The following is a 27078-nucleotide window of genomic DNA, read 5'->3' as shown; positions in this document are numbered from 1 at the left end:
CACTCTCACTGTGAACTCGGCTCCCTCCAGCCCAGCTCTCACAGGGTCACAGGTGGTGGCTTCAGCCAGTGTCCTGTGCAGACTTCTTCCTGAAGGAACACAGAGTCCTGAGAGTGGGATTTCCTGTGGTGATTCTTCGGTCTCAGAGGCCCGAGGGACACGCGTGTTTGAGAATCTTCTCCATTTCCATCTGGATGATCTTCGCCTTCATCCTCCTCTTCTATTAAATGGAGGCCATCAGCACGCTTAGACACGCCTGCCAGCTTTAAGAGTTTAGGGCTAAACAAATGAAGCACACAGTGCACTTCAAAGACTTCGAGAGGAAGGCTCAGTGTGCACAGAGGCCCCAGGAACCCTGAGCTTCCCCAGGATGCCCATCCTGAGCCCTCAGGGGCCATCTAACCCACTCAAACTCCAAACACTAGTCCCTCCCCCATCACAAGGAAAGACAGGCATGGTCCCCCACCCATCAGCGATGTTGCTGAATCTGGCAGCCACTGTGTTTGTCAGACCTGCCTGCCTTGTTCAGCAGGGAAACCACTTGCTATGATGAATGGAGCTGCATGCGAAACTTAGATAAGCAGGCAGGTCGAAAACACCTCCCGTGCCAGCATTCCAGTTTTCTTGCTTGGCCCAAGAACCTGGTTTCATTTTGGAAGGCGGAGGGAGTGTGCGGCGACCTTGTTGCCATTTTCAGGCATGGCTGGGCTCTCACACAGTCACTCTTAGAACAGACATGTCCCTGCCTGGAGGCCAGGCCCTCTGGGGTTGTGGGAACCAAGCCCAAAAATGTCAAACAAGTGGCAAAACCTTTAGGGTAATTTTCCTCTAACTAAAAAAACACCTGGCCGCTTCTCCTCCCCAGATGTTAAAGGTCCTTTTATTAGCATTGTCCTATTGTGTTTTTTTCATTTCTCAGACACAGACACAGGAAGCATCAACTCTGAGGCTTTGGCCAGGATGTGAGCCCGACTTTCGCAGCCCCAACTGGCAGGCTGACCTCATGTGAACTCCCTGGCGATGGCATCCTGGAGACACCCACATGGCTGAGCTGGCACCATAGGGTGAGGGCACCAGGGCCATGGGGACCGTGGTTGCTTGCCTCAGACATGGCCAGCAAGGGAGGCACAACGTGGGGCTGTTGAGTGAATGTGTGAGAGGCTGTGGGTCCCCCAGTCCAGCCACCAGCGGCCTCGCAGCATCATAGGAGTCTGAGGTCCAAGACACCGGACTCACATCTCAACCCTGCCCTGTGCTGCTCAGGGCCAAGTCTAAGCTGCTGTGACAGAGGCCCCCACATGCAGCGGCTGCCACAGAACACGGTCATCTGTTTTTCATGCATGCTGTAGCCCTGGTCATTCCAGCCAGAGCCTCCAGGTTTTGTTGCTCTTCCAGGGCATGTTCTGGGCTGTGTGATGGAGGCTGGGCTGTGGGCTCCTCTGAGGAGGTAGAGGGATGTGCACCAGGGCCCCTGTGTTGAGGCTCGGCTCCCGCCCCATCACCTCTACTCTGGTGAGGCCACTTCCTGCAAAGGTAGCTGGATGCTCCTGCCTGGAGCTGCCCCCAGACCACAGAGCATCCAGGAGATGAATGCACTTCCAGCCCCGCCACCCTGGGGAGATATACAGCTGAGGTGGCAGCTTCGGAGCAAGCAGGGCAGAGATGCTTCCCCCTGAGGTCCCTCCCAGCTCTGCTACCCTGTTACTCAAGGTATGGGTTGGTTGTGTTCCCCAAAAATACATGTTAAAATCTGAGTCTCCAGCACCTCAGAATATGACATCATTTGGAAATAAGGTCATTGCAGATCTAATTACCATAGTGACCCCTTATCCTGGGGAAAATGTTCCAAGGCCCTGGTGGATGTCTGAAACCTCAGATAGTACCTAACCCTATATACACTGTGTTTTTTCCCATGTGTACAGAAATATGATAAAGTTTAATTTATAAATGAGGCATAATAAGAGATTAATAACAATGATAAAATAGAACAGTTATAACAATATACTGTAATAAAAGTTATGTGAATGTGGTCTCTCGCTCTCAACATATCTTACTATACTGTATTTTCCCTTCTTCTTGTGATGATGTAAAGTGCTGTAAAATGCCACGTGGTGAGATGAAGGGAGGTGAGAGATGCAGGCATTGTGATGTAGATGGAAAATTCCAGAAATAGAAAATTCCTCAGTGTTCAGTTATATGCTGTTCCGAGCCATCCCATCCAAGCCTGGGTTGCCATTGGCCACTTGGCAGTCATCCTAGTGACCAGATGGGCTGTGGTGTCACAGTGCTTGTGTCCAGGTCACCCTTCTTTTACTTAATAATGCCCCCAAAGCACAAGCGTAGCCATGTAATATTTGTGGAGCGTGGTTGACCGTGAGTGACTAAAACCCAGAAAAGTGAGATGGAAGACAACGAGGACCACTGTAGTTAGGATGAAGTCGTGACTGTGTCCTTATAAGAATAAGGGTGACACAGGAGCCCATGTGGTGGTGGAGGCAGAGATGGAAGCTGTGAATCCACAAACCCGGGAGTATCTGGAGCTTCGGAGGCTGGGGCGGCAGGGAGGACCCTCCCAGCTGTTGGGGGAGCACAGCCTTGCTGGCACCTTGATTTTGGACTTTAGGCCTCCAGAGCTGAGAGAAGATACATTTCTGTGGTTTTGAGCTCCCCGGATTGTGGTACTTTTCCAACTGCCCCAGGACACTGCTGCGCCAATGCCCTTGACCTTCGAGGTTGCATTCTGGCTGATGGAGCTGATGGGCACCCCGGCTTCACTGCCCTTGGGCTCCCACTCTGACTGGCCTGTGCTGAAAGGTTAAAAATAGCTCTGCATATATTAAAATAGTTATGTCAATTCTAAAGGCTCACACAGCTGCTCTAAGTGTCTTGGATACTCTTCAAAATAATATTTATAGGCCTCTTCAGGCTCTGTCGAACCAGCTTTTTTAACATTAATTAAAGCCAAGCTCATTAGTTTGTTTACAAGTTGGACTTGGCACACTTTAGCACTTAACAGGAGATGAAAACTGCAGTTTGTTCAATTTTCTTTTAATAATTTTGTTTACATTTTTGCCAGCACTCATAATCCAGGTTCAGTTTCTGCCAGCACTGATTTGGTTTATTCCACATGGCTTGGGCCACTGCGGGACTCCATTTGTTCCGGGGCCACCTTCCTGTCACCTTTTACTGTTTCTTGAGTTAGCAAGAAAGGCAGATGCGACTGAAGACTCCAGCACTCTCCTCAGCTGCAGCCCCCACAAAGCTCCGCGAAGTCCTTTCTCCCACAGGACAGATCTGAGGCACCCACCATTAGAAGAAAGGAGTGGAGAAATGATATGCAGGAAGAAGGCCCATTCTGATTCACCAATCGCATGGACGCACTTTCCTACCAGGCTAGGAGGGAGGAAAGTAGAGCCCCACCCTGACTGCTAAGCCGTTTGCTTTGGTGTCATGAAAAAGAGTTCAGCTTCCCAAATCAGAGAGGAAAAGGTTTTCAAGGGGTCCCCTATTTCTATTATGTAAGCTTTAAATGACAAAGTGGACCTCTGGGGCCAATGTGGGTGTGCGATGGTGGTTTTGTGGGATTCTCCCCATAGCCCCATCAGACGGCCTCAGCTTCTGGGTCTCAGTGGCCCCAGGTGCAACACGGCTCCTCCAGAAATGATGACAGCCCTGGCGACCAAGGACTCCCTGTGCCACTGGGTTTGCGCTCAGAAGTATATTCAATGATTTCTCCAGAAAATTCCAAGTCATCTCCTAATACTGTTTGTGAAAACTAAATGAACTGTCGTGGTCTTCTTCAGGGACAGTTTGCTAGGCAAGGTGGTTATTGGCATAATTTTCCAAATCAATGAACTAAGTTATAAAACTTTCTCAAAGACCCTGATGGCTGTTACAAAGACAGAAAAGTGAATGGTCAGAAAGAAGTGTGATAATTCACCCAGTATTGGGAGGACGAGGCGGGCGAATCACGAGGTCAGGACATCGAGACCATCCTGGCTAACACAGTGAAACCCCGTCTCTACTAAAAAAATACAAAAAATTAGCCGGGCGTGGTGGTGGGCACCTGTAGTCCCAGCTTCTTGGGAGGCTGAGGCAGGAGAATGGCGTGAAACCTGGGAGGCGGAGCTTGCAGTGAGCCAAGATCACGCCACTGCACTCCAGCCTGGGCGACGGAGCAAGACTCCTTCTCATAAAAACAGCCCAAGACAAACAACCACACGGCACACAGGCCTTCATCCTTGGCTGTGACGGATGCATGTCCGTGTGGAGGGCCAGGCCTGTTTCTCCCATCACTAATGGAAGCCTCTCTGAGTTTCCATAAAAGTCTCCCCCTCAGAAGGGGCTCTCTGGAAATTTTAAATTATGTTGGTTAGGATAGTAATACATGCTTTTGCTTAAAAATCAATGGGTGGAGAAACAAAAGCATAAAGTACAAAGTGGGTTTCCCCTCCTCGGCCAGAGGCAATGATGTTAGCAGGTCAACCCCGATACCGCCGCTCATTGCTTGAGGAGCCTGTGTCTTTCCTTATGTACGGGGGTCATGCCACGGCCACCCCTCCACACGAGAGCGGGGGCATTGACTAAGGCCAGAGCCAGGCACCGGAAAGGCCCAGTGGCCCCTCTACCTTACAATGGTATTGCTAGGACCCACGTGCATTTGGGGCCCCACATCAAAGCTCCCCAAGCACCTCCCTTGAAATGACTTTGCTTATAGCTCACCTCCAGGAAGGGCCCTTCCCTAGAGAACAGAAGGACACAATATCCCTCAGGCTCTGGGAAAGCAGCTGTTATCCTGGAAACCAGGACTCCTAGGAGATTCTGTGCCTCCCCCATGTGGGCCATCTTGAACCCCACACAGACTCCAGATTCAGGTGCTCCTCGAGGCTGGGCATCCCTCCACCAGGTGGTCCTGGTACGGCCCCTCTGTCCTCCGCTCTGGGTCTTGTCTGATGAGCTCATGCCCGTTCACCACAGGCTCCTGGGAGGAGGACGGTGAGGCGGGCAGCCCTCCTGAGCCCCTTCCTCCTTGCAGAGCACTTTCCTGGACCTGATGCAGCGGAAGGAGCTGAGCAGTTCCCCATCCAGCCCAAAACAGGACACCTCAGGGCTCGAAACCCTCAGAGTCCCCACCCACACGCTACCCACACAAGGCCGATGCCTGAGTGTGAAACACAGACACCTCCTCTATCTCCACCTGACTTCACTGACTTCCCTGAGCATTAAAAAATAAAAACTAAAAATAAATGAAACCCTGAAGGGTTTCAAAGCACGAGAGAGGCCATGTCCAGACTGAAGGAGGCACATTCTTGATGAGTCCCTGGTCCAGCAAAACTCCCACCTCAGATCAGCCCAATGCTTTTGTGTCGAATGCCACACATGTCATGGTGTCTGTTTGTTTTACTGGTTTTGCCCAGTCTGGAAGGCTTGGAGTCACAAAGTTAAGGTCATGAGGCATGACTGTGACAATTAAGGCTGTCCCCATGACAGGCTGTGAATCTGGACTTCAGGGTATGGGTCCGTCCCTCTGAGAGTGAAGGGAAACGTCCTGCCCACACCACAGTGGCACCTACATGACACCTAGTGACACCCACACGGCAGTGACACTGACACTGCAGTGACACCGATGTGGCAATGACACCCACATCTCAGTGACACCCACGCTGCAGTGACACCCACACAGCAGCAACACCCACATGGTAGTGACACCCATGCAGCAGCGGCACCCACACCTCAGCGACACCCACGCTGCAGCGACACCCCCACCTCAGTGACACCCACACCACAGTGACACCCACGCTGCAGCGGCACCCACACCTCAGCAACACCCACTCCACAGTGACACCCACACCTCAGTGACACCCACACCACAAGGACACCCACACCTCAGTGACACCCACACCTCAGTGACACCCACTCCACAGTGACACCCACACCTCAGTGACACCCACGCTGCAGTGACACCCACACCACAGGGACATCCATGCTGCAGCAACACCCACACCTCAGCAACACCCACACCTCAGTGACACCCACACCACAGTGACACCCACACCTCTTTTCTTCTGCAGCCCTGAAGTCACTCCCAGGCCCCAGGCTGAGGACTGGCCTCAGGGCGTCATCAGAAGCTGCAGAGGCATGACAGTACTGTTTCCTCAGCAGCTTCATGGAAAGATCCAGCCAAGCCATCTGGGGCTGAGCTTTGCTGCGTCTTCCTGCTCCTGGCCAGTGTACGGGCTTCCTGTCCTTGAAAGCAACACCTCACTTCCTGACGTCCCAAGAGCTGAACTTCTAGGTGTCAGGAACCAAGTGCCTCAAGGCTCTGGGCACTCTGGATTTCAGGTGGAGCTGGCTGGTTTCCCACCCCAAGAAGAGGGCACACGGTTGCTTGGGTGTTGCTGTGGCCCTGGCTCCCGGTGTCCTGCTGGAGGAGCCTTGCTCGGGTGCCCCTGATGCAGCCCTGGCAGCGGCAGCAGGGCCAGCCACATGGCCACCTCCCATCTCTGTGAAAGGGAGGCCTCACTGGACCAGAATTTTGCCAGACCTTCCAGTTGCTTCCGACCAACCAGCAGGTCCTGCAGCGTGATGCACATTTGCTGTTCTGGGTGACAACCCCCAATCCCATGACCGGGTCAGACAGGAGGGACCGTGCTTCTCTGGAGAGTTAGCTCAGACCATGTTACAGACACAGAGAAGTAGAAAATGTGATGAAGTGGCTAATTATGTTGCTCAAATAGACGTGGAAATCCCGCATCGTGGTGCCCCTCGGGGCAGGCGGCTCTGTTACCCTTGCTCAGCTACCCACAGGTGATGCTAGCTGGGCCCAGTGTGGCCTTTGCCTCCCCCTGAGCTTGGCAACCCCGGGCTGCCTCCTGGGACAGGGCTGGAGCTACGTCTCTCCCTTGGGGATCAGGCAGCTGTTGGTCTCAGATGACACCTGCTTGGGCCCAGCCCCGCTGTGAGGGTGGCAAGTGGAGCTGGAATTCCCACCCAGGCGGCTGACGCCACAGTCCAGAGCCCATGCCTCATCTCCGTGGCCTGCGCTGCTCCATTCTTGTCTAAAATGGGGAGTGAGATAAATGCCCCACTTACCTCCCCCTCCCAGGAAACTCTCTCTGCTAGGCTTCCTGGGTAAAGCGGTGCCTCAGGTTCCCACACAGCCCGGTGTGGGCGCTGCCCCAGGAAATAACTCCTTTACCAAAAACTACCAGACAGACCCTCACCCCGACCCCCTCCCGCCCATCACCATCAACACACACACTCTCGACCTCCTTGCTCTCGACAGGCAAGGCCGTGAGCGGTGAGGAGCTGTGTGATGGGAAACAGGGAACCTCCAGGCCAATGCACTCCGTCCACCTGGAGGGCTTATCATACACCTGGAGGGCTTATCATACACCTGGAGGGCTTATCATACACCTGGAGGGCCCGCCACACACCTGGAGGGCCCACCACTCACCTGGAGGGCCCATCACACACCTGGAGGGCCCGTCATATACCTGGAGGGCCCATCACACACCTGCAGGGCCCCTCACACCTGCAGGGCCCGTCACACAACTGGAGGGCCCCTCACACACCTGCAAGGCCCATCACACACCCGGAGGACCCGTCAGATGCCTGGAGGTGAGCCAATGACTGCCCGCTCATGGCCTGGAGAGAGCTCTGACATCACTCAGAGGAGAAGCCAGGCAGAGCCCGATGACCCCTCGAGTGGGGGCAGAGCCAGGTGACCAGGAGGCTGAGGCAGCAGGGCACAGGGAGGGGCATGAGAGAAGAGAGAGGCTCACGGAAAAAGGACTTTGGAGATTTGCAGAAGATCCTCTCTAGTTTCCAGCTAAATCACCACACCCTTGAGAAGAAACGACCCAAGGCCAGAGAAAGAACCATCTGGGCCGGGTGCGGTGACTCATGCCTGTAATCCTAGCACTTTGGGAGGCCGAGGCAGGTGGATTGCCTGAGCTCAGGAGTTCGAGACCAGCCTGGGCAACACAGTGAAACCCCGTCTCTACTAAAATACAAAAAGTTAGCCAGGCATGGCGGCATGTGCCTGTAATCCCAGCTACTCAGGAGGCTGAGGCAGAAGAATTGCTAGAGCCCGGGAGGCGGAGGTTGCAGTGAGTCGAGATCGGGCCACTGCACTCCAGCCTGGGTGACAGAGCAAGACTCTGTCTCAAAAAAAAAAAAAAGAACCACCTGAAAGGAGTAGAGGGACCAATCCCACAGCTCTCACAGGTCCGGAATAGTTCCCGTTTCCATCCCTCAGTGTGGAAAATCTCATTATCCACAGGACATTAGGGTGAGTGCTCACAAAGGCTTTGCCTGGAGTGGCAGCTTTTGCCCTGACTCCCTGCGGCTCTGGTTTTGCCGTAACGATGCCTAAAAGCAAGACTTTAGAGATAAAAAATAAATTGTCTGAGATGAAGGATATACTGGATAGAATTAACAGCAGATATGACATTGCAAAAGAATAGGGAACTTGAAGGTGTAGTAATAGAAGCTAACTAAAATCAAACCCACGCAGAGGGGGAAAGACCAAACAATGAAAACAGAATAGCCTTAGTGAGCTCTGGGAAAACTCCAAGCAGCCATCTGTATGTGTACCTGGAGTTCCCTAAATAAGGAGAGCATCTTGGGGACAGAAAACAATATTTGAGGAAATAATACCCCAAAATTTTCCAAATATAAAAATTAGAAACCCACAAATCCAAGAATCTCAATGAACCCCAAGCACAAGAAACCTGAGAGAAACTACGGGGCACAATGTAATAAAGTTTTTTGAAATCAGCGATAAAGAGAAAATCTTAAAAGCAGCCAGAGGAAAAAGACATTATGTACAGATGAACAAAGAAAAGAAAGATTGCCGATTTCCTGTTGGAGACAATATACACTAAAATATGGGAGGGCAATGTCTTTGAAATTAAAAGGCACAGGGGAAACTGTCCATCTAGAATTCTATTTGCAGTAAAAAAGATCCTTCAAAAAAAGTGACTTTTAAAGACATACAAAAACTGAAAGAATGTGTCACCAACACAGATACGCTCAAGAACATTTTAAAGGTTTTTATTGAGGCAGACAAAAAAAAAAAAAAAAAAGATACCAGATTGAGTCTGCATCTACTCAAAGAAATAGCAGTGCTGGAAATGATAAAGATATGAGTAAATATTTTTTTCTCATTTAAATATTTTAAAAGCATTGTTTAAAGCAAACAGTAGTACTCTGTATTGTAAGGTTTATGACACATATAGAAGTAAAATGCAAGAAAACAACAACATAAAGAGAGGAGAGAAATAGAAGCAGACTGCTGCAAGTGAACAGGTGACTCTAATAAGTTAAAGCTGTATAATAAAAATCACACAGCAACACCAAAATAACACAACAAACAATTGCAGTTAATAAGCCAACAAGGGAGAAAATTCTATCATAAAAAATTTGGTTAATCCAAAAGAAGGCAAAAAATAAAATAAAATAAAGGAAAGGAAACAACAAATGGGAGTAATAGAAAACAAATAACAAGGTAGTAGGTTTAGACCAAATCATTTTAATAAGTATATTGAATGAAAATGATCTAATAACCCAATTAAAAGGCAAATATCAGATTGGATTTAAAAAAGGAAGACTCAGTTACATGCTACCTACAAGAAACCTACCTTAAACATTAAGACAAAAATAGAATAAAGGAAAAAGAATTTTAAAAATTTTATATATATATATATATAATGCAAACACTAATCAAAAGAAAGCTGGCATGGTTATTTTAACAATCAGACAAATAGATTTTAGAGCAAAGAATATTATATCTCATTATGATAAAGGGATCAATTACTCAGGAGTATGTAATTTAAATATGTATGCACCAAGTAAAAAAGTTTCAAAATACATGAAGCAAAACTTGAATTGTAAGGAGAAATAGACAAATCCAAATTCTAGTTGGAGATTTCAGCACTCCATTCTTAATAACTGATAGAATAAGAAGGCAGAAAATGAGCAAGGATATGGTAGACTTGAACAAGACTATCATCCAACTTGACCTGGTTGACATTTATAGAGCATTCCATCCAATAGGAGCTGAATAAACATTCTTTTTTAGAACACACAGGACGTTTACCAAGACGTACCATCTTCTGGCCACAAAACAAGTTTCAATAAATTAAAAAGAATTCAAGTCATATACAGTACGTTCTCTTTCCACAATAAAGCCAAATTATACATTGATAACCACAAAGATATCTAGAAACTTCCCAAATTGTTGGAAACTAAATAACACAGTTCTAAATAACCCATGGGTCAATGAAGATATCAAAAGGAAAATTATAAAATATTCTGAACTGAATGGAAATGACTCACTTAAGTGTGGGATTTAAAATGTGTAGGATACAACTAAAGCACGGCTTTAAGGAAAATTTCTAGCATAAACATCTACATTAGAAAAGAAGTAAGATCTCGAATAAATGACCTCAGCTTTCTACTTAAGAGACTGAATAAAGAAGAGCAAATGAAACACACTTTATTTCATTTTTATTTCATTTTTCTTCTGTGGGCAGAAGAAAGAACATTATAAAAATTGTATAATGAGAAAATAGAAAATGACAAATAATAGAGAAAATAGAGAAAAATCAATAAACCCAAAAGCTAGTTATTTGAGATCAATAAACTTGTTGAATCTCCAGCCAGAATGACCATGACAAAAAATAAATAAAAAAGACAAATTGTCACTATCAAGAGAGGTGTCATTAATACAGATCTACAGAGATTCAAAGAGTATTGAGGGGCTAGCCGCGGTGGCTCATGCCTGTAATCCCAGCACTTTGGGAGGCCAAGACGGGTGAATCACTTGAGGTCAGGAGTTCGAGACCAGCCTGGCTAACATGGTGAAACCTCGTCTCTACTAAAAATACAAAAATTAGCCAGCTGTAGTGGCACACACCTGTAGTCCCAGCTACTCAGGAGGCTGAGGCGGGAGAATTGCTTGAAGCCGGGAGGCAGAGATTGCAGTGAGCCAAGATCACTCCACTGCACTCCAGCCTGGATGACAGAGCGAGACTCTGTCTCAAACAACAACAACAAAGAGTGTTGAGAAACTATTATGAGCAGCTTTATGTTAGCACAGTAAACAACTTAGATACAATGGGAAAACTTCCCCAAAAAAACAAATTACCAAAGTCAATAAAAAAGAAATAGACTATCTATTAAAGTATATATAGAAATAGAGTCTTACTCTGTCGCCCAGGCTGGAGTGCAGTGGCACAATCTCAGCTCACTGCAACCTCCACCTTCGGGGTTCAAGCAATTCTCCTGCCTCAGCCTCCCAAGTGGCTGGGATTACAGGCGCCCGCCACCACGCCTGGCTAATTTTTTTGTATTTTTAGTAGAGACAGGGTTTCACCATGTTGGCCAGGCTGGTTTCAAACTCCTGACCTCAAGTGATCCACCCACCTCGGCCTCCCAAAGTGCAAGGATTACAGGCGTGAGCCACCGTACCCAGCCTTAAAGAATATATATTAAAGAAATTAAATTTATAGGTAAAAACCTCCCTACAAAGAAAACTATAGGTCCTGATGGCATCATTGTGATTTTTGCCAATCATCTAAGGAAGAAATAAGACCAATTCTACACAAACACTTCCGTAAAATTAAAGAGGAAGAAACACTTAACAATTCTATGAGGCCAACATTTCTCAGATATCAAATCAGACAAAGAAAGAAAACAACAGATCAGTACCCTCATAAACATCAATGTAAATATTCTTAACGTGTTTTTGCAAATTGAATTCATCAATAATTTAAAACTATGATATATCATGACCAAGTGGGGTTAGGATTATTTCAGGGACACAAGATTGATTTAACATTCAAAAATCAATCAAGATAATTCACATATTAATGAATAAAAAAACCCATATGATCATCTCAATAGAATAGATGCAGAAGAAAACTTTGATAATATTTAATACACATTCCTAATTTTTAAAACATAACTTGCCGGAAGCTAGAAATAGAAGAGAACTTCCTCAACCTGATAAAGAGAATCTATGAAAAGCCTACAGCTAACATTATATTTAATGGTGAAAGACTGGATTATTTTCACATAGGATCAGGAACAACACAAGGGTACACACTGTCTCCATTTCTAGTCAACATTGCATGGGAGGTTATTAGGCAGTGCAATCAGACAGAAAAGAATTAAATAGCACCCAGATTTGAAAGGAGGAAGTAAAAGTGTCTATATTTACAGACAGCATGATTATCTAAGTAAGAAAAATTCTATTGAAGCTACAAAAAAATCAGAATAATTGAATTAAGCAAAGTTGTGTGATACAAGATAAAGACACAAAAATCAAATGTTTAAACAATTAGATTGAAATGAAAAACAATGCCAAAGGCCAGGTGTAGTGGCTCACACTTGTCATCCCAGCAGTTTGGGAAGCTAAGGGGGGTGGATTGCTTGAGGCCAGGAATTCAAGACCAGCCTGAACAACACGGCAAAAGCCCATCTTTACAAAAAATACAAAAAATTAGCCAGGCATGGTGGCGCATGCCTGTAGTCCCAGCTACGTGACAGGATCACTTGAGTCTGGGAGGCAGAGGTTGCAGTGGGCTAAGATTGCATCACTGCACTGCAGCCTCAGTGACAGAGTGAGATCTTGTCTCAAAAAATAAATAAATAAATAATGCCATTTACAATAGGACAAAGAAAGTGAAATATTTAGAAACAAATCTAATAACATATATATCAGGCCTGTACATTGAATACTATGAAAGACTGTGGAGATAATTTAAGAAGACTTAAATAAATGAAAGATATACCGCGTTCACATATCAGAAGCCTCAATATTGTCAAACTGTTCATTGTCTAAAAATTGACCTGTAGATTTAATGCAATCTCAATTAAAATCTTGGCAGGCTTTTTGTAGAGAATGACCAGCTGATTCTAATATTCATATGTAGATGCAAAGAAAACAGAATAACCAAACAACTGCACACTTTGAGAAAGAAGAATGTTTGAGTATTTACACTACCTGAGTATTTACATTACCTGACTTCAATTCTTGTTATGCATCTACTATAGTCAAGACAGTGTGGTATTAACTTTAAAAAGAGACAAACAAATAAATGGGACAGAACAGAGTCTACAAATAGATTTGCACATATATTATCAATTGGTTATTGACAAAAGTGCAAAGGCAAGTCAGTGGAGAAAGAATAGTCTTTTTAACAGTGCTGGGATGATTGCATTTCCCTAGGCACATACATACAGATACACACTTTGTTTCATACTTCAGCATTTATAAAACTCATTCAAAATGGATCACCATCTTAAATGTAAAACTGAAATCTACAGAACTTCTGTAATAAAATCTTTGTGACCTTGAGTTAGGCAAATGTGACACCAAAAGCAGAATCCATTAAAGAAAATAAGCTGCACTTCAAAATTAAGAATTCTGATCTTTGAAAGATACTTTAATTTCTTTTTATCTTGGAGACAGAGTCTCGCTGTATTGCGCAGACCAGGCTTAAACTCCTGGGCTCAAGAAATCCTCCTGCCTCAGCCTCTCAAGTAGCTGAAGCTACAGGCACCCACTACCATGCCTGGCTAAAGACACATTTAATAGAATGAAAAGACAAGCCGCAGACTGGAAATAAATATTTGCAAACCACACATCTGATAATGGACTTGCTTCTAGAATAGTTATAGAACTCTTAAAACTCAACAAACAGCTCAACAATTGGAAAACCAAACATCCCAAGTGTATTAGTCAATTTTCACGCTGCCGATAAAGACATACCTGAGACTGGGCAGTTTACAAAGGAAAGAGGTTTAACTGGACTCACAGTTCCACGTGGCTGGGGAAGCCTCACAATCATGGCAGAAGGTAAGGAGGAGCAAGTCACGTCTTACACAGATGGCAGAAAGCAAAGACAGAGAGCTTGTGCAGGGGAATTCCTCTTTTTAAAACCATCAGATCTTGTAAGAGTTATTCACTATCATGACAACAGCATGGGAAAGACTTGCCCCCATGATTCAATTACCTCCCACCAGGTCCTTCCCATAACACGTGGGAAGTCAAGATGAGATTTGGGTGGGGACACAGCCAAACCATATCACCAAGTAAAGGAAAAGAAAGAAAGTAAAACTTAAACAGACATTTCACCAAAGAAGATATCTGGATGGCAACAAGTACAATAAAATTTGTTCAACATCACTAGTTATTTGAAAAATGCAAATTTAAACTACAATGAAATACCATTATATACATATTAGAGTGAGTAAAATTTTTTTTTTTCCAGTGGAGTGTAGGGGTTTTTTTTATTTTTATTATTTTTTTTTTATTGATCATTCTTGGGTGTTTCTCGCAGAGGGGGATTTGGCAGGGTCACAGGACAATAGTGGAGGGAAGGTCAGCAGATAAACAAGTGAACAAAGGTCTCTGGTTTTCCTAGGCAGAGGACCCTGCGGCCTTCCGCAGTGTTTGTGTCCCTGGGTACTTGAGATTAGGGAGTGGTGATGACTCTTAACGAGCATGCTGCCTTCAAGCATCTGTTTAACAAAGCACATCTTGCACCGCCCTTAATCCATTTACCCCTGAGTGGACACAGCACATGTTTCAGAGAGCACAGGGTTGGGGGTAAGGTCACAGATCAACAGGATCCCAAGGCAGAAGAATTTTTCTTAGTACAGAACAAAATGAAAAGTCTCCCATGTCTACCTCTTTCTACACAGACACGGCAACCATCCGATTTCTCAATCTTTTCCCCACCTTTCCCCCCTTTCTATTCCACAAAACCGCCATTGTCATCATGGCCCGTTCTCAATGAGCTGTTGGGTACACCTCCCAGACGGGGTGGTGGCCGGGCAGAGGGGCTCCTCACTTCCCAGTAGGGGCGGCCGGGCAGAGGCGCCCCTCACCTCCCGGACGGGGTGGCTAAAAATTTTTAAAGTGACCACAGAAAGTATGGGTGGGGATGTGGAGCAACTGGGACCCTCATGCATTGATGGTGAAAATGAAAAACAGTATAAGCACTTTGAAAAACAGTTTAAAAAGTTAAACAAATACCTACCATGGGATCCAGACACTCTGCTCCTAGATATTTCCCCAAGAGAAATGGAAGCACGTGTGCACACAATGTCCACACGATGGACACACACATGAATGCCTACAGCAGCTTTATTTGTGATAGTAAAAATTTAGAAGCAAGTATAATGTCCCTCAACAGGTGAATGATAAACAAATTGTGTTATATCCATACAGTGGAATACTACTGAGCAATAAAAAGGAATACACCTGCAACGAGATAGATGATTCTGAAAATAAATATGTTAAGTGAAAAAAACAGACAAAAACGTGTACATACAGTATAATTCTTTTTATATAAAAGTCTAGAAAATACAAACAAATCTATAGTGATAGAAAGTTGGTCAGCGGTTTTTGCATAGAAACTGGGATGTGGGGTAGGGTGGGGACATTTAGGAGGGAGGAATTACCAAAGGGCATGAGAACACTTTTTGGGTGATGGCTATGTTCCCTAACTTGATTGTGATGATGGCTTCACAGGCGTACACAGCTTTCCACCTCATGGCCACAGACCGGTTAACCATCCATATAAAACATCCATTGCCCTGGGTCCAACCTCCTGCCCCCTGTGGAGGTGAACTGTCCACTTCACCATTGATATTTCAGGTTGTATAATATAGTGCCTGACAACTCTCCATTTTTGGAACACATCCAAATTGTTTGTTATTCATTTTCCATTTCTGCCTTCGAACGAATTTCCTGCACTGGTAACTAGGTGAAGAATTTTGGAGTTATCTGGGGTAATGGAGACATCCTCCATTGCACCGCATATTTGCTTTCTGTATTCCCCAGTTATAGAAATCAAAACGAGCAGTTGTATGTGAATGCATTGTATCAAACCAAGTCTCTAGATGATAGGAGGCATTGTCTTTACTAGGATAGTAACTCAGTAGAAAGAGTGAATTGAGAATATGAGGAATGAGAGTGGGGTCCAGACTAAAAGGAGGCCAGGGGTCCTGAACTGCCCCATCCAACTGAGTTCATTCTGATACCTACTGATCTGAAGCAGCAGGCCCACGCCCAGGTGCAGATTGTCCCAGATGAACAGGCAGAGACTAGAGATGCTCATTCCTAAAGGGATCAAATAATTCTGCGAATGGCAAGAACTCCATTAACTCTCTTCTCCAAAACTACAAAAATGTGCAGAAAATACGAACAATTTTTAGGAGCTTACACTCTTTGAAGTTTATCCATGGGCTGCTGGAACCCTTAGGAAATAATGGCTAGAAGTGCCTCAGACACTGCCTGGCACACAGTAGGTGCTCAATGAATTACACTGCCTGGCACATAGTAGGTGCTCAATGAATTGTCTGATGAAGTGATTAAGGAGCCTTGTAAATACTGATTAAAACATGTATCACCCCATCCAATTTTTCAAACCAGTGCTTCTCAAGAACAAGCAGGAAAATTAATGTAATATTGTTTTGAAGTAGCCGTGGTGGTTTCGGGGCAGAAGCCCAGGGGTACTCCTTACTCCGCCTGCTCCAGTAACTAGCTGACATGGAAGTGCCTCGTCATTCTGGTTCAGACACAGGTGCAGATAGATGACTTCTCTATCCCACTTTAATTCTCTTTGAAGATCATTCCCAGGGACATTCATTTGCTTAAATTAACATATTCATGATCGGCCAGGCGCGGTGGCTCACACCTGTAATCCCAGCACTTTGGGAGGCCGAGGCGGGCGGATCACGAGGTCAGGAGATTGAGATCATCCTGGCTAACACGGTGAAACCCCGTCTCTACTAAAAATAAAAAAAATTAGCCAGGCGTGGTGGCGGGCGCCTGTGGTCCCGGCTACTCGGGAGGCTGAGGCAGGAGAATGGCGTGAACCTGGGAGGCGGAGCTTGCAGTGAGCAGAGATCACGCCACTGCACCCCAGCCTGGGCAACATAGCGAGACTCCGTCTGAAAACAAACAAACAACAACAAAAAAAATTCATGCTCATAATCCCACTTTCTAACCAGTGACCTCAAAGATTCCTAGCAGCAATCCTATTCCATTCTTCCAATTACAGAAAGCAAAGAGAAACTGGATCTGGAGATCTAAGCGTTGAGCCTGCTGAGCAGAACGGCCATTCATTTGGGGTGGGGTGCTGACTCACTGCCCCTCTACATTGCATTTTGGGGTGTGGGGATTTCCAGAGCAGGATTCTCCAGAGAGGAGTATCCAAGCTCCCTCCTCCCGCAGCAGGGGGATGCTGGGCTAACTGCCTGGTTCGGTCCCCCGTGAGTGGTCTGCTGTGTTTTGGTTCTGTTTGTTTGTGTGTGTTTTGCCTATGACTTTGCGAAATATTCCAAGACAAGAGCCAGAAAGTCTTGGTCTCTGAAGACAAGCACAATGTTGCTTTCAGCTTAAATATCTACTGGGAAACCTCAAGATTTTTAATGTCATCATTATGAAAAACAGAGATTACAAAAGGAAACCGTCGCATTTCACTCGCTGGCCCCCAGTGGGATTGGATCTGACCTCAGTGTATCTTTTCTTTGGTAGGTTTTAAGTCTTGACAAAATGTGCCTAAGAATGAAGACTCCAAAAAGGATGCAGTAGATTCGGGGGGAGTGGGGGTTGGAAAGAGGCTTAAATCTTCACATGACACCTGGAATATGGTCAAAATGTACCTGCTCAAGTTGAACCAGGTATTGCGTCCTCCTTTTACCCCATCGCTAGTGAAGACAACCACCGCCTGGGGAGACGCTCCTTTTCCGAAACACTCGAGTCCCGCCGCGTCCCGGACGCTCCGCTTTCCCCGCGCCCGGATCCTCCCGGGAACCCGCGCCCCGCCCGCGCGCTGGTCCCGCCCCCGCCGCCTCCCCGCGCGCAGCCGCCCGAACACGCCCAGACCGAGCGCTTGAGGTGCCGCAGCCGCCGCCGCCGCCGCCGCCACGATGTGACCTTCAGGGCCGCCAGGACGGGATGACCGGAGCCTCCGCCCCGCGGCGCCCGCGGCTCGCCTCGGCCTCCCGGGCGCTCTGACCGCGCGTCCCCGGCCCGCCATGGCCCCTTCGCTCTCGCCCGGGCCCGCCGCCCTGCGCCGCGCGCCGCAGCTGCTGCTGCTGCTGCTGCTGGCCGCGGAGTGCGCGCTTGGTGAGTCCCGCGGGCCCGAGACCCCGTCCCCGGGCGGCGGGAGGAGGCTCCGGGCGCGGCTTGACGCGTCCCCCTCTCTCCCTCCGGGCAGCCGCGCTGTTGCCGGCGCGCGAGGCCACGCAGTTCCTGCGGCCCAGGCAGCGCCGCGCCTTTCAGGTCTTCGAGGAGGCCAAGCAGGGCCACCTGGAGAGGGAGTGCGTGGAGGAGCTGTGCAGCCGCGAGGAGGCGCGGGAGGTATTCGAGAACGACCCCGAGACGGTGAGCAGCCGGCGGGCGGGATGCGGGGGAACCCCTGGCGCCCGCGCGCCTCCAACCCCTCCCGAGAGGCAGCGCTGCTGCCGCCCCCCAGCTCCGCCCGGCGAGGCCTGGCCTCAGGGTCCCAGGAGCCCCGGCCCGCCCCGCGTCCCCCACGCCCATCCCCCGGCGACCCCAGGATCCCCGCGCAGGCCGGTGAGACGCTGCGGGGCTGTCCGGGAAACGCTCGCTGTCAGACGCCTCCCCGCGGGGAAGCCGGGAGTCCGTTTCCAAAGTGCGAGAGAAACACAATGGTTAAAACCCAAACCGCTTCCCCGCGGCCCTCCCTCTGCTGGGCTGGAGGTGAGGAACCCCCGGGCCGCGCCTCGTCCTCCTGAGAGGGGTGGAGAGCAGTCCCCTCCCGAAAGAGGAATTGAAAGGGCCGAGGGCGGGAACTGCTTGCGGCAGCAGGTCCAAAAATAAGATTCCAGGAATCGAGCGGGGCCGCATGCGGGAGGGGAGGGCGGCTCCGCGGCCCCTTTCTGCCAGGTGCTCTCCTAGAGGCAGCGGGTGCTTTCAGGAGCCCGACGGTGCTGGCCGCGGCACCTCGGTTAGGAATGTCCTTGGAGAAGGCGGGGCGCCCGGGGCCGCCTCCCGCAGGAGCCGCCGTGTGAGGACGGCCTGGCCACTCTATCCTGCGGGCTCGGGAGCGGGTGACTTTGGGAAGTCCGAGAAGGTGTGGATTCCCGTTGACGTCCCTCCCGCCCTGAAGTCAGGGTGATTTCATAGCGAAGTTTTCCGTTCTGCTGGAATGTTCCTTTTAAAGAATTCTCCTGGGGTGGAATAAATGTCACCCGAGATGAAAGAGTGGTTCTGGATGAACCATGGAGGCCTGTTTCCGCTTACATTTCTAGTGGTTGACTTGACCCCTCTTAGATCTGCCTTTCTGAAAGCTCTGAGGCTGTCAGATGGCCACTGTGCACTTGTGGACATAGCTCATCCCTGCAGAGATGACGCACCTGGGGCTGTTGCCCGGGGGCTGCCCACAGCCCCACAGGCCCGTGCCCTCCTTCAGCGCAGCCTAGCTTGGTCACTCTCCCCGGCCTCTCTGTTTTCCCGTTTCTTTAATGATGAATCCTGGCCTGTGCTGCTGGCTCAGGCCGGTGGGCCTGTGTGCCCTGGTCGCTCGGAGTCGCCGCCCAGCTGTGGGGTTGGTCGTGTGGCTGGTGCAGTGTCCTCCAACAGCGTCCTCACCCGGAACATTCTGCGTGCACAGGGACTGTGGCATGGGGCGTGCTGGTGATGGGAGTTGAGGGCAGCAGGGTCACCCCCACCCCACAGTACCCGCTCCGCGCAGCCCTGCAAGGCCCGGCCGCAGCCCCTCCTCGCTGTCCTCCAGGACCTGCAGGGCCCATGTCAATCAGACTGGACGCTGCCTGGACATACTGTGCTGTTCTTCCCAAGTCAGTCCCCCACCTGGCTTTCCAATTTTAATTTAATAACTTTATTTACAAAGGTGTGAAATGAAGATAAGAAAATGAAAACAGCACTCAGGACCCCATCACTTTAATACAACTGCGGTTGCGTCACATGGTTTCTGTGCTGGCATGTTCATCTCCTCACCCTCCTGCATGTGGCTGAGTGGCTTTGGTGCCCGGGAGGCATCCCTCCCGTCCTCTCACAGCCTGGCCCCGGCAGCCTCTGTCGGCTTCTTTTCAGCATCATCTCAGTTCCCAGCGTTCTGCCCTCCTTCCCAGCCCCCATGCCAAATGATAACAACCCGCTTTCCCTCTGGTTTTGGATCTGGCCATTAGCTTGCTGTCTGTTTCTGCTTCTGTTTCCGGTTCCTGCGTGGCAGGTGGATGCTGGGGACAGCCTGGTTGGGGCAGGGGCAGGGGCAGGGTCCAGAGGCTGGCTGGAGTCCCAGCCGGCTCCAGCACACCAGGCCCACCCCTCCCGGGACCCTAGTCTCCACTGCATCCTCTGCCACACTCTTGGGAGACCCCAGGCCCGAGGGGACCGTCCAAGCACAACTTCTTGCTAATGCATGAAAATCATCCATGAACTTCTCCCTGTCAAAGGCCAGGGGCTCTTTGTCTTTGAAATGTTGCTCACTTTACATTTTGTGCAGTGAGGCTGATTGAGGAAAAGGCCTGTGGCCTGAGCTCAAGAGGTGACCAGGACCTGGCCATGGTGACTGTCAGAGCATCCTTGGGTCCCTGGCCTCCCCAGGCCCAGGATCCTGATGTGTGGTCCTCCACGGGTGGTTGTAGGGAAGGTGGTCCCAGCCCCCTGCCATTTTAGGATGTGGGAAGTACCTGGCTCTCGTTAGTTAACACGCACCTACCCAGCCCTGGCTGTTTCCCCTGGGCAGGCTCCTACGAGGGAGGGAAGGGACAGCTGGAGCCAGCTCTCCAGTGTGCTCACCTTCATGTCCACCTGCTAAACTGCTAACCTGCCCGAAGTGTGTCCCACTGCCCCTCGCTGGGGCATCTTCCTGGTTGCGCCTTCTTCCCGGAAGCACCTGCTGTGCAGCCCTTCCAGCAGGCAGATACTAAGCCCAGCACCCCTCCCGGGCTTTGGCCCTCCCCACACACCTGTGGTTTAAAGCCCTGTTCTGCTGGAGGGGACACTCCTCCCACCTCCCCAGCCCGCTCTGCTGGAGCCGTGCCCCTCCCCCGACATTCCTCCAGGCTGGGCCACCCCCACATGCCTGCTTGCTCTCCACCGCCCGGACCTTCTCCTTATCTTGTTTTCCTTTTTATATTGTTATTCTCCCTCCCTGGCCTTGCCTCTCCCTGCTGGGTTCCTTGCCCGAGTTTCTAATTCAGAGAAGACTGGGTAACTCCCCACGGTGTCTCTGCTAAAGCTTCCCAGGCCCAGTGACTTTTTACTAAATCCTTGAAGGCCATCAGGTTCCAGGGCCTGCTAAGGTCTCCATAATCACCCCTTGATTCCAGAAATGATCCGAGACTAGAGACTTATCCCAGCCCAGCCCTACCGCCCAGGTCCTCCGGTGCCTGCCTGGGAGCCTGTTTGTGCACTTTGATCCCCGGCCTGCCTGCCGGAAAATCATCCAGGCTGTGGTTCCTGATCCCATCACCTGGCTTTATCTGAGATACAAAGCACAATATTCACCGAGGGCTGGTGGCCTTCCCTGAGGGTTGGCCTGGATTAGCAACCTGCACCTGTACCCGCACCTGCACGACATGTGGCCAGGCCTGTGCTCCGAGGCCAGGTTTCCCTTCCCCCATCTCTTTTCTTTGTCTCCCTCTGTGTTTCTCTCTCTGTCCCAGTCTCTCTCTTCTCCCCACTGCTGGTGGTGAGGAATTCTCCGCATGGGATGTTGGTGCATCCGTTTTCAAACTTGCGGGCTCATCCTGAACTGCATGTGCCCTCCAAGCACCTTTTCCCTGACCTTGTGGATTCTTTGGGAACAGCTGGGGAAGGGGTACCCTTTATGGAAATGAAAACCCCTCTGAGTCCCCACTTGGGGACAGCCACTTGGCTGGGACACAGGCCCAGATGTTGGGATGGCCTAAAGGGAGGTCCCTGTTGGAGGGGAGGGCTGTACAATGTGGGGGCGCCTGGTGGGGAAGGTGATGGCCAGGCTGAGACCTCCCCTGCCCTGCCTTGACAGAGGCTGCAGCACACTCCCACACACAGACACATGCACACACATTCACACATGGACACCCGCACAGATAGGTGCTGACTCATGGATACAGGTGTGCATGGACACACACACCCCTACCTGGACACATGCACACATGTACATACGTTCCCATAGACACAGATATACATGCACACACACAGGCACACACATACTAACAGACATGTACATACGTATGCACACATTCACATAGACATACGTACACACACACTGACAGACATGCACACACACAGGCACACACATACTAACAGACATGTACACATACATGCACACATTCACATAGACATACCTACACACAGTCACACACTGTCCAGACATGCACATACAAGGCACACATACTAACAGACATGTACACATACATGCACACATTCATATAGACATACAGTCACACAGACATGTACACACATGCATGACAAGCACACACATACTAACAGACATGTACACATGCATGCACACATTCACAGACATACATAGTCACACAGACATGTACACACATGCATAATGACACACACACACATACTAACAGACATGTACACAGACATGCACACATTCACATAGACATACATACAGTCACACAGACATGTACACACATGCATAATGACATGCACACACATACTAACAGACATGTACTCATACATGCACACATTCACATAGATGTACATAGTCACACACACAGACATGCATACATAGGCACACACAGACATGTACACATACATACAGTCACAAACACACAGACATGCATACCTAGGCACACACAGACATGTACACATACGTACACAGTCACACACAGACATGCACACACAAAGGCACATACTAGCAGACATGTACACATACATGCACACATTCACATAGATGTACATATAGTCACAGACATGCATACATAGGCACACACAGACATGCACACACAAAGGCACATACTAGCAGACATGTACACATATATGCACACATTCACATAGACATATGTAAACACACAGTCACACACACTGACAGACATGCACACACATACATGCACACATTCACATAGACATACGTACACAGTCATACACTGACAGACATGTACACACATGCATAATATGCACACATGTACACGCAGTCACATAGACACATATACACACACAGGCACACATGGATGCCCAGCCACATGCATGCAGACACACACAGACACATGTGCACCCTCTCACACACTTTTCTCTTTCTACAACTTTGGGGTCAGAAGACCACTGACAGCTGCATCAGGATCACTAAAAAGTGACACAAGGTCCCGGGGCTCTGTGGCCCCAGCTTCCTCAGACCCCCAGGGTCTCTCCACTCCCAGAGCCCCCTGCCTGAGGGGCCGGAGCCCTGTGGCCAAGGCCTTTCCTCCTGGGCCCATCCTGAGGCCTGCAGGTGGACCCCGGCCCGGCCTCCTTTGAGGGCTGTCTTCCGTGCTGGCTCCGCAGCCCTCTCCTGTGCCCGCACCTGTGCAGATGCTTGTTTTCACCCGGGCGTCTGCAGGCACTTGGTGCCAGGCTCCTCCGGGGCTTTCTCAGAGGCAGCCGAGTGCCAGGCCCTGCACACGACACCCTCACCCGAGCCGGAGAGCTTCACATCTGTGGAAAACTCTAATTAAAGACGTTTTGAGAAACGCTGAACGTCTCCCTTTGTTATTTAGGAACAAAACACCCTTTTAGGAAGCAAGTGCTTATGGCTTCTTTCTTGAGATTCTGAGTAAAGGGGCGTTAAGCTTGCTAGCTGGGGCATGCTGAGCACTTCCCAGGTTATGGCTTTACCCCAGAGCGATTGACAGGCATCCAGGTTTCCTCATGCTTCATTTTCCCCTGTTTTCTAAGGTTAAAACTGAGAGCTGTTTCTCCAATGCAAAGCTGCTTGTTTAAGGGTTTCGTATTTGATGTTGGAAATGCTCTGGACTCTTCCATGGTTTTTATATTCCAGTGATTTCACTGCAAACCTGGTGTGTACGCCGTGTAAATTTTGACCCTGACCAAGTGAAAGGTTCATTTTAAAAGTTTTAAAATAAATTTTAAAGGGGAGCTGGAAGTGGAATAAGTTAAGAACAGTATCAGTTTTGCCTTTCACTCTGACAGAGGCACTCTCTGCTCTGACTGACGGGTGTTGATTAAAAGTATAATATTCAAAAGAAATAGTAAAGTGCATTGGGCCTTGTTAATGTTCTACTAATTTTCTGGGGCTCCATTTTCAAATTATAGGTGAAATTTTTTTCCTTCCAGTGTTAGTGCCTATGATAAGAAAATACATTTTCTCCACATCTGTCCACAAACCTGCTAGACCCAGTTTTGTGACGACCTCCCCTTTGAACTTGGGGCTCCATGGAAAACACACAGCTTGACCCAGCCAGCCCTCAGAGAGCCTGGGCCGGTCACTGCAGTGGCCGTATTCTCAGCATACAAAGGCCAAACGTTCGGCCAGGCTGGGACTGGCTCCCATCCAGGACCAACTGTCCACAGTACAGTAAGGCCACTCTCTGAGTCAACATTGTTTCTTTTCTGAATTGCTAAGTTGACCGTCCCTGCAGAAGCAGAGAGGGCTGCAGTGTGGCATTCCTGCCCACTCCAAATGAGGGCAGCCCGGACGCGGGAGCTCTCAGGGAGGCGCAGTGGGCTTTGGGTGTGTCTGGACTGTCTCCACCACACCTGGAAGATACTGTTCACTTCCTTTTTACACTTGTGGGAAATACATGACAGTGTTTACGGGCAGGCCAGCTTACCGTTTATTTCAACCCTGACAATTGAATAGCAGCAGCAGATGATGAAACTGTTCACTTCCCGATCACTCCCGTTCTCAGATCCATCGCTTAGCTCGTCCGTCGCTCAGCTCGTCTGTTAGTCTGAAAGATGAATCGTGCACGGGTCCTCCTGAGAGTGCTGTTCTCGGGGTCTCCATGTGTGAAGTTGTTACATCCTCACGACAACTGTGTAACCGCTGTCACTGAGCCATTTTACAGATGTGGAAACTGAGGCCCTGAGAGGCCGTGGAGGGCTACAGTGTGTCCTGGGCATTTGAGCCCCACACTCTGTCATTAACTCCTGTGCTCGCTGGGACTGGGGGAGAGCAGGACGCGGCAGCACCCCCGGCCCCACTGTGTGCTCCTCTGTGTGCAGGCGACTGTGAGCATACTGGCACCCATGTGAGGGCTGAGTGGTGCTGGTGTGTGCGCATAAAGCACAGGGCGGCTGCGGGGAGCTGGGTGTGTGTCAGTGGCTCGGAGCATTAGTCTCATGAACATGGTCTGCCAGGTGCGTCATGCTGGGCTACAGAGCCCATGGCTCCACCATAAATGGTGGTTTTGTGTTTGAACTTGAGTGTTGCTGCTCAGTGAGGCCAGAGGAAGGCACCAACCTGCAGGCCTGGCCGGTCCTCACAACACGGAAGGCAACCAGTCCACTAGAGAGACATGTGTCCCGGCCACTGGAGGAGTCCAAGTGACCTTTAAGTCTCACCAGTCCTCAGAGCAACCCAGGTGAATTTGGGGCCTGAGCTTGGTCGTCTGGCCGAAGACCAGCTCAACTTGGATAAAGCCGGAGGAGAAGCCTGTCCCTCAGGCAGCTGCTGGGGCATCTGTGATTTCTGCTTGCGTGCACTCTTGGCGACTGTTGGTGGTGGTCGCAGTCAGGGCATCTGGTTGCCTTTACTGTCCTTACACCAGCTGGGCAGAGCTCGGGCTGGGAGCCCAGTGGGAGAGGCCGGGGCGTGACTCCCGGCGCAGAAGCGGCAGTGGCACACCGGCGTCCCGAGCACAGCTGTCCCTGCCAGGCCCCTGGGGGTTGGATCTTTGGGTCGAGTCATGCTCGATGGTGCAGCCATCCTTTCAAGGGAACTGAGCTGTCCAGCGTCCCATGGAGCAGCTCCCCATGGATCCGGAGAGGCCGTAAATAAACCTCCCCATTTGTAAGCCGGGAACACACACAAACTTTGCAATCGTGTTTGTCCTGGGATCATAGCACGTGGTGGCTGGCAAGACCCAGGCGTCCTCTCATGCTGTGCTGCTGTGAACAGAGGCCGGTAGCTTATTGAGGGACCAGTCCCAGTTCGCTTTCTGTGGGGAAGACTCTGATGGAAGCCCAGGCCCCAGACTCCAAGGTTAGCACATCTTCTTGGAGGGACTGACACCTCCAAAGGTGAACTTGGGTCCAAGGCACGTGTGTGCGACCTGAGGCGTGGGTGCCGTGTGCAGGAGACGCCCTCGCCGGAGGTGGGGACCGAGTCCACATGGCTCTAACTGCAGAATCACTGGCCCTGTGCCCACGACTATTTTATTTTGCTGTTTTATATGATCACAAAGTACACTGTCTTGTTTTTCCCAAAGCATTTGCAGTGAGACATCCCACTTCCTCTCCACGGCAGCTGTTGCGGGCATGAGGCTGCTCCCAGGACAGCGATGCCACCGGGGCCGGGGTGGGCACGGAGGAACCCTCTTCCTTCCTCCTCCCCGCCCTCTGCTCCCCCGCAGACTGGCCTGTCTTTAGTCAGCACTTTCCCAGGCTCCCTTCTGCCCACCACGTGCAAACAGTGGCGTGTCCTGGGCCTCTCTCCTTGTAGTGTTTCTTGTGGCCAGCATCCCTCCCATCCGACAGCTGTGTGGCTTCCTGACTGGCTTCTCTCAGGGCCCGCAAGGATGCTGCCAAATGGCCAGAGACAGTCACTGCTCTGCACTTCAAAGCAGGCAGCCCTCGGCGGGGCTTGCCCTGAAAGACAGCGGGCCTTCCTCGATGAGAGCCTGTGCTGGCCCAGGGCCTGGGGGGGCTGCAGCTGTTCCTTCCCTGCGTCCACGCTCACATGCTGAATGTTGTGCACCACGGGACACCCTGCTGGGGGCTGTCGGGAGCACGCTCTGTGTTTGGGGCAGAGACGGGCAGAGTGAGTCTCAGCATGACTGCCGTGCAGGGTTGAGTCTTAGCATGACTTCCGTGCGGGGCGAGTCTCGGCGTCACTGCTGTGTGGGGCGAGTCTCGGTGTTACCGCCGTGCAGCTGCTGGAAGCCACTCGAGCTCCTCTGTCTCGT

General features: G+C 49.9%; 1 protein-coding gene and 1 long non-coding RNA gene across 2 annotated transcripts in view; one reads left to right on the top strand and one right to left on the bottom strand.

Annotated features, from left to right (window-relative positions):
- Nucleotides 1–16614: 16614 nt before the first annotated feature.
- Nucleotides 16615–17831, bottom strand: LOC134808175 (uncharacterized). Its single transcript, XR_010150593.1, has 2 exons — nt 17686–17831; nt 16615–16971 (listed from the first exon to the last, which is right to left on the bottom strand). It is a non-coding gene; the product is annotated as an uncharacterized LOC134808175 (long non-coding RNA).
- Nucleotides 17832–17869: 38 nt separating this feature from the next.
- The window catches only part of GAS6 (growth arrest specific 6), a 47291-nt gene continuing 38082 nt past the window's right edge, over nt 17870–27078 (top strand). Inside the window, exons 1-2 of the mRNA XM_024353505.3 lie at nt 17870–18151; nt 18243–18409. Of these exons, the coding sequence (XP_024209273.2) occupies nt 18061–18151; nt 18243–18409 (258 nt within the window). The 5' untranslated portion in view covers nt 17870–18060. The remainder of the gene's footprint in view (nt 18152–18242; nt 18410–27078) is intronic.

The sequence above is a fragment of the Pan troglodytes genome, chromosome 14 (assembly GCF_028858775.2).
Source record: "Pan troglodytes isolate AG18354 chromosome 14, NHGRI_mPanTro3-v2.0_pri, whole genome shotgun sequence".
Taxonomy (NCBI): domain Eukaryota; kingdom Metazoa; phylum Chordata; class Mammalia; order Primates; family Hominidae; genus Pan; species Pan troglodytes.
Note: the sequence above shows the minus strand (reverse complement) of the source record. Positions and strands in the feature narration are given on the sequence as shown.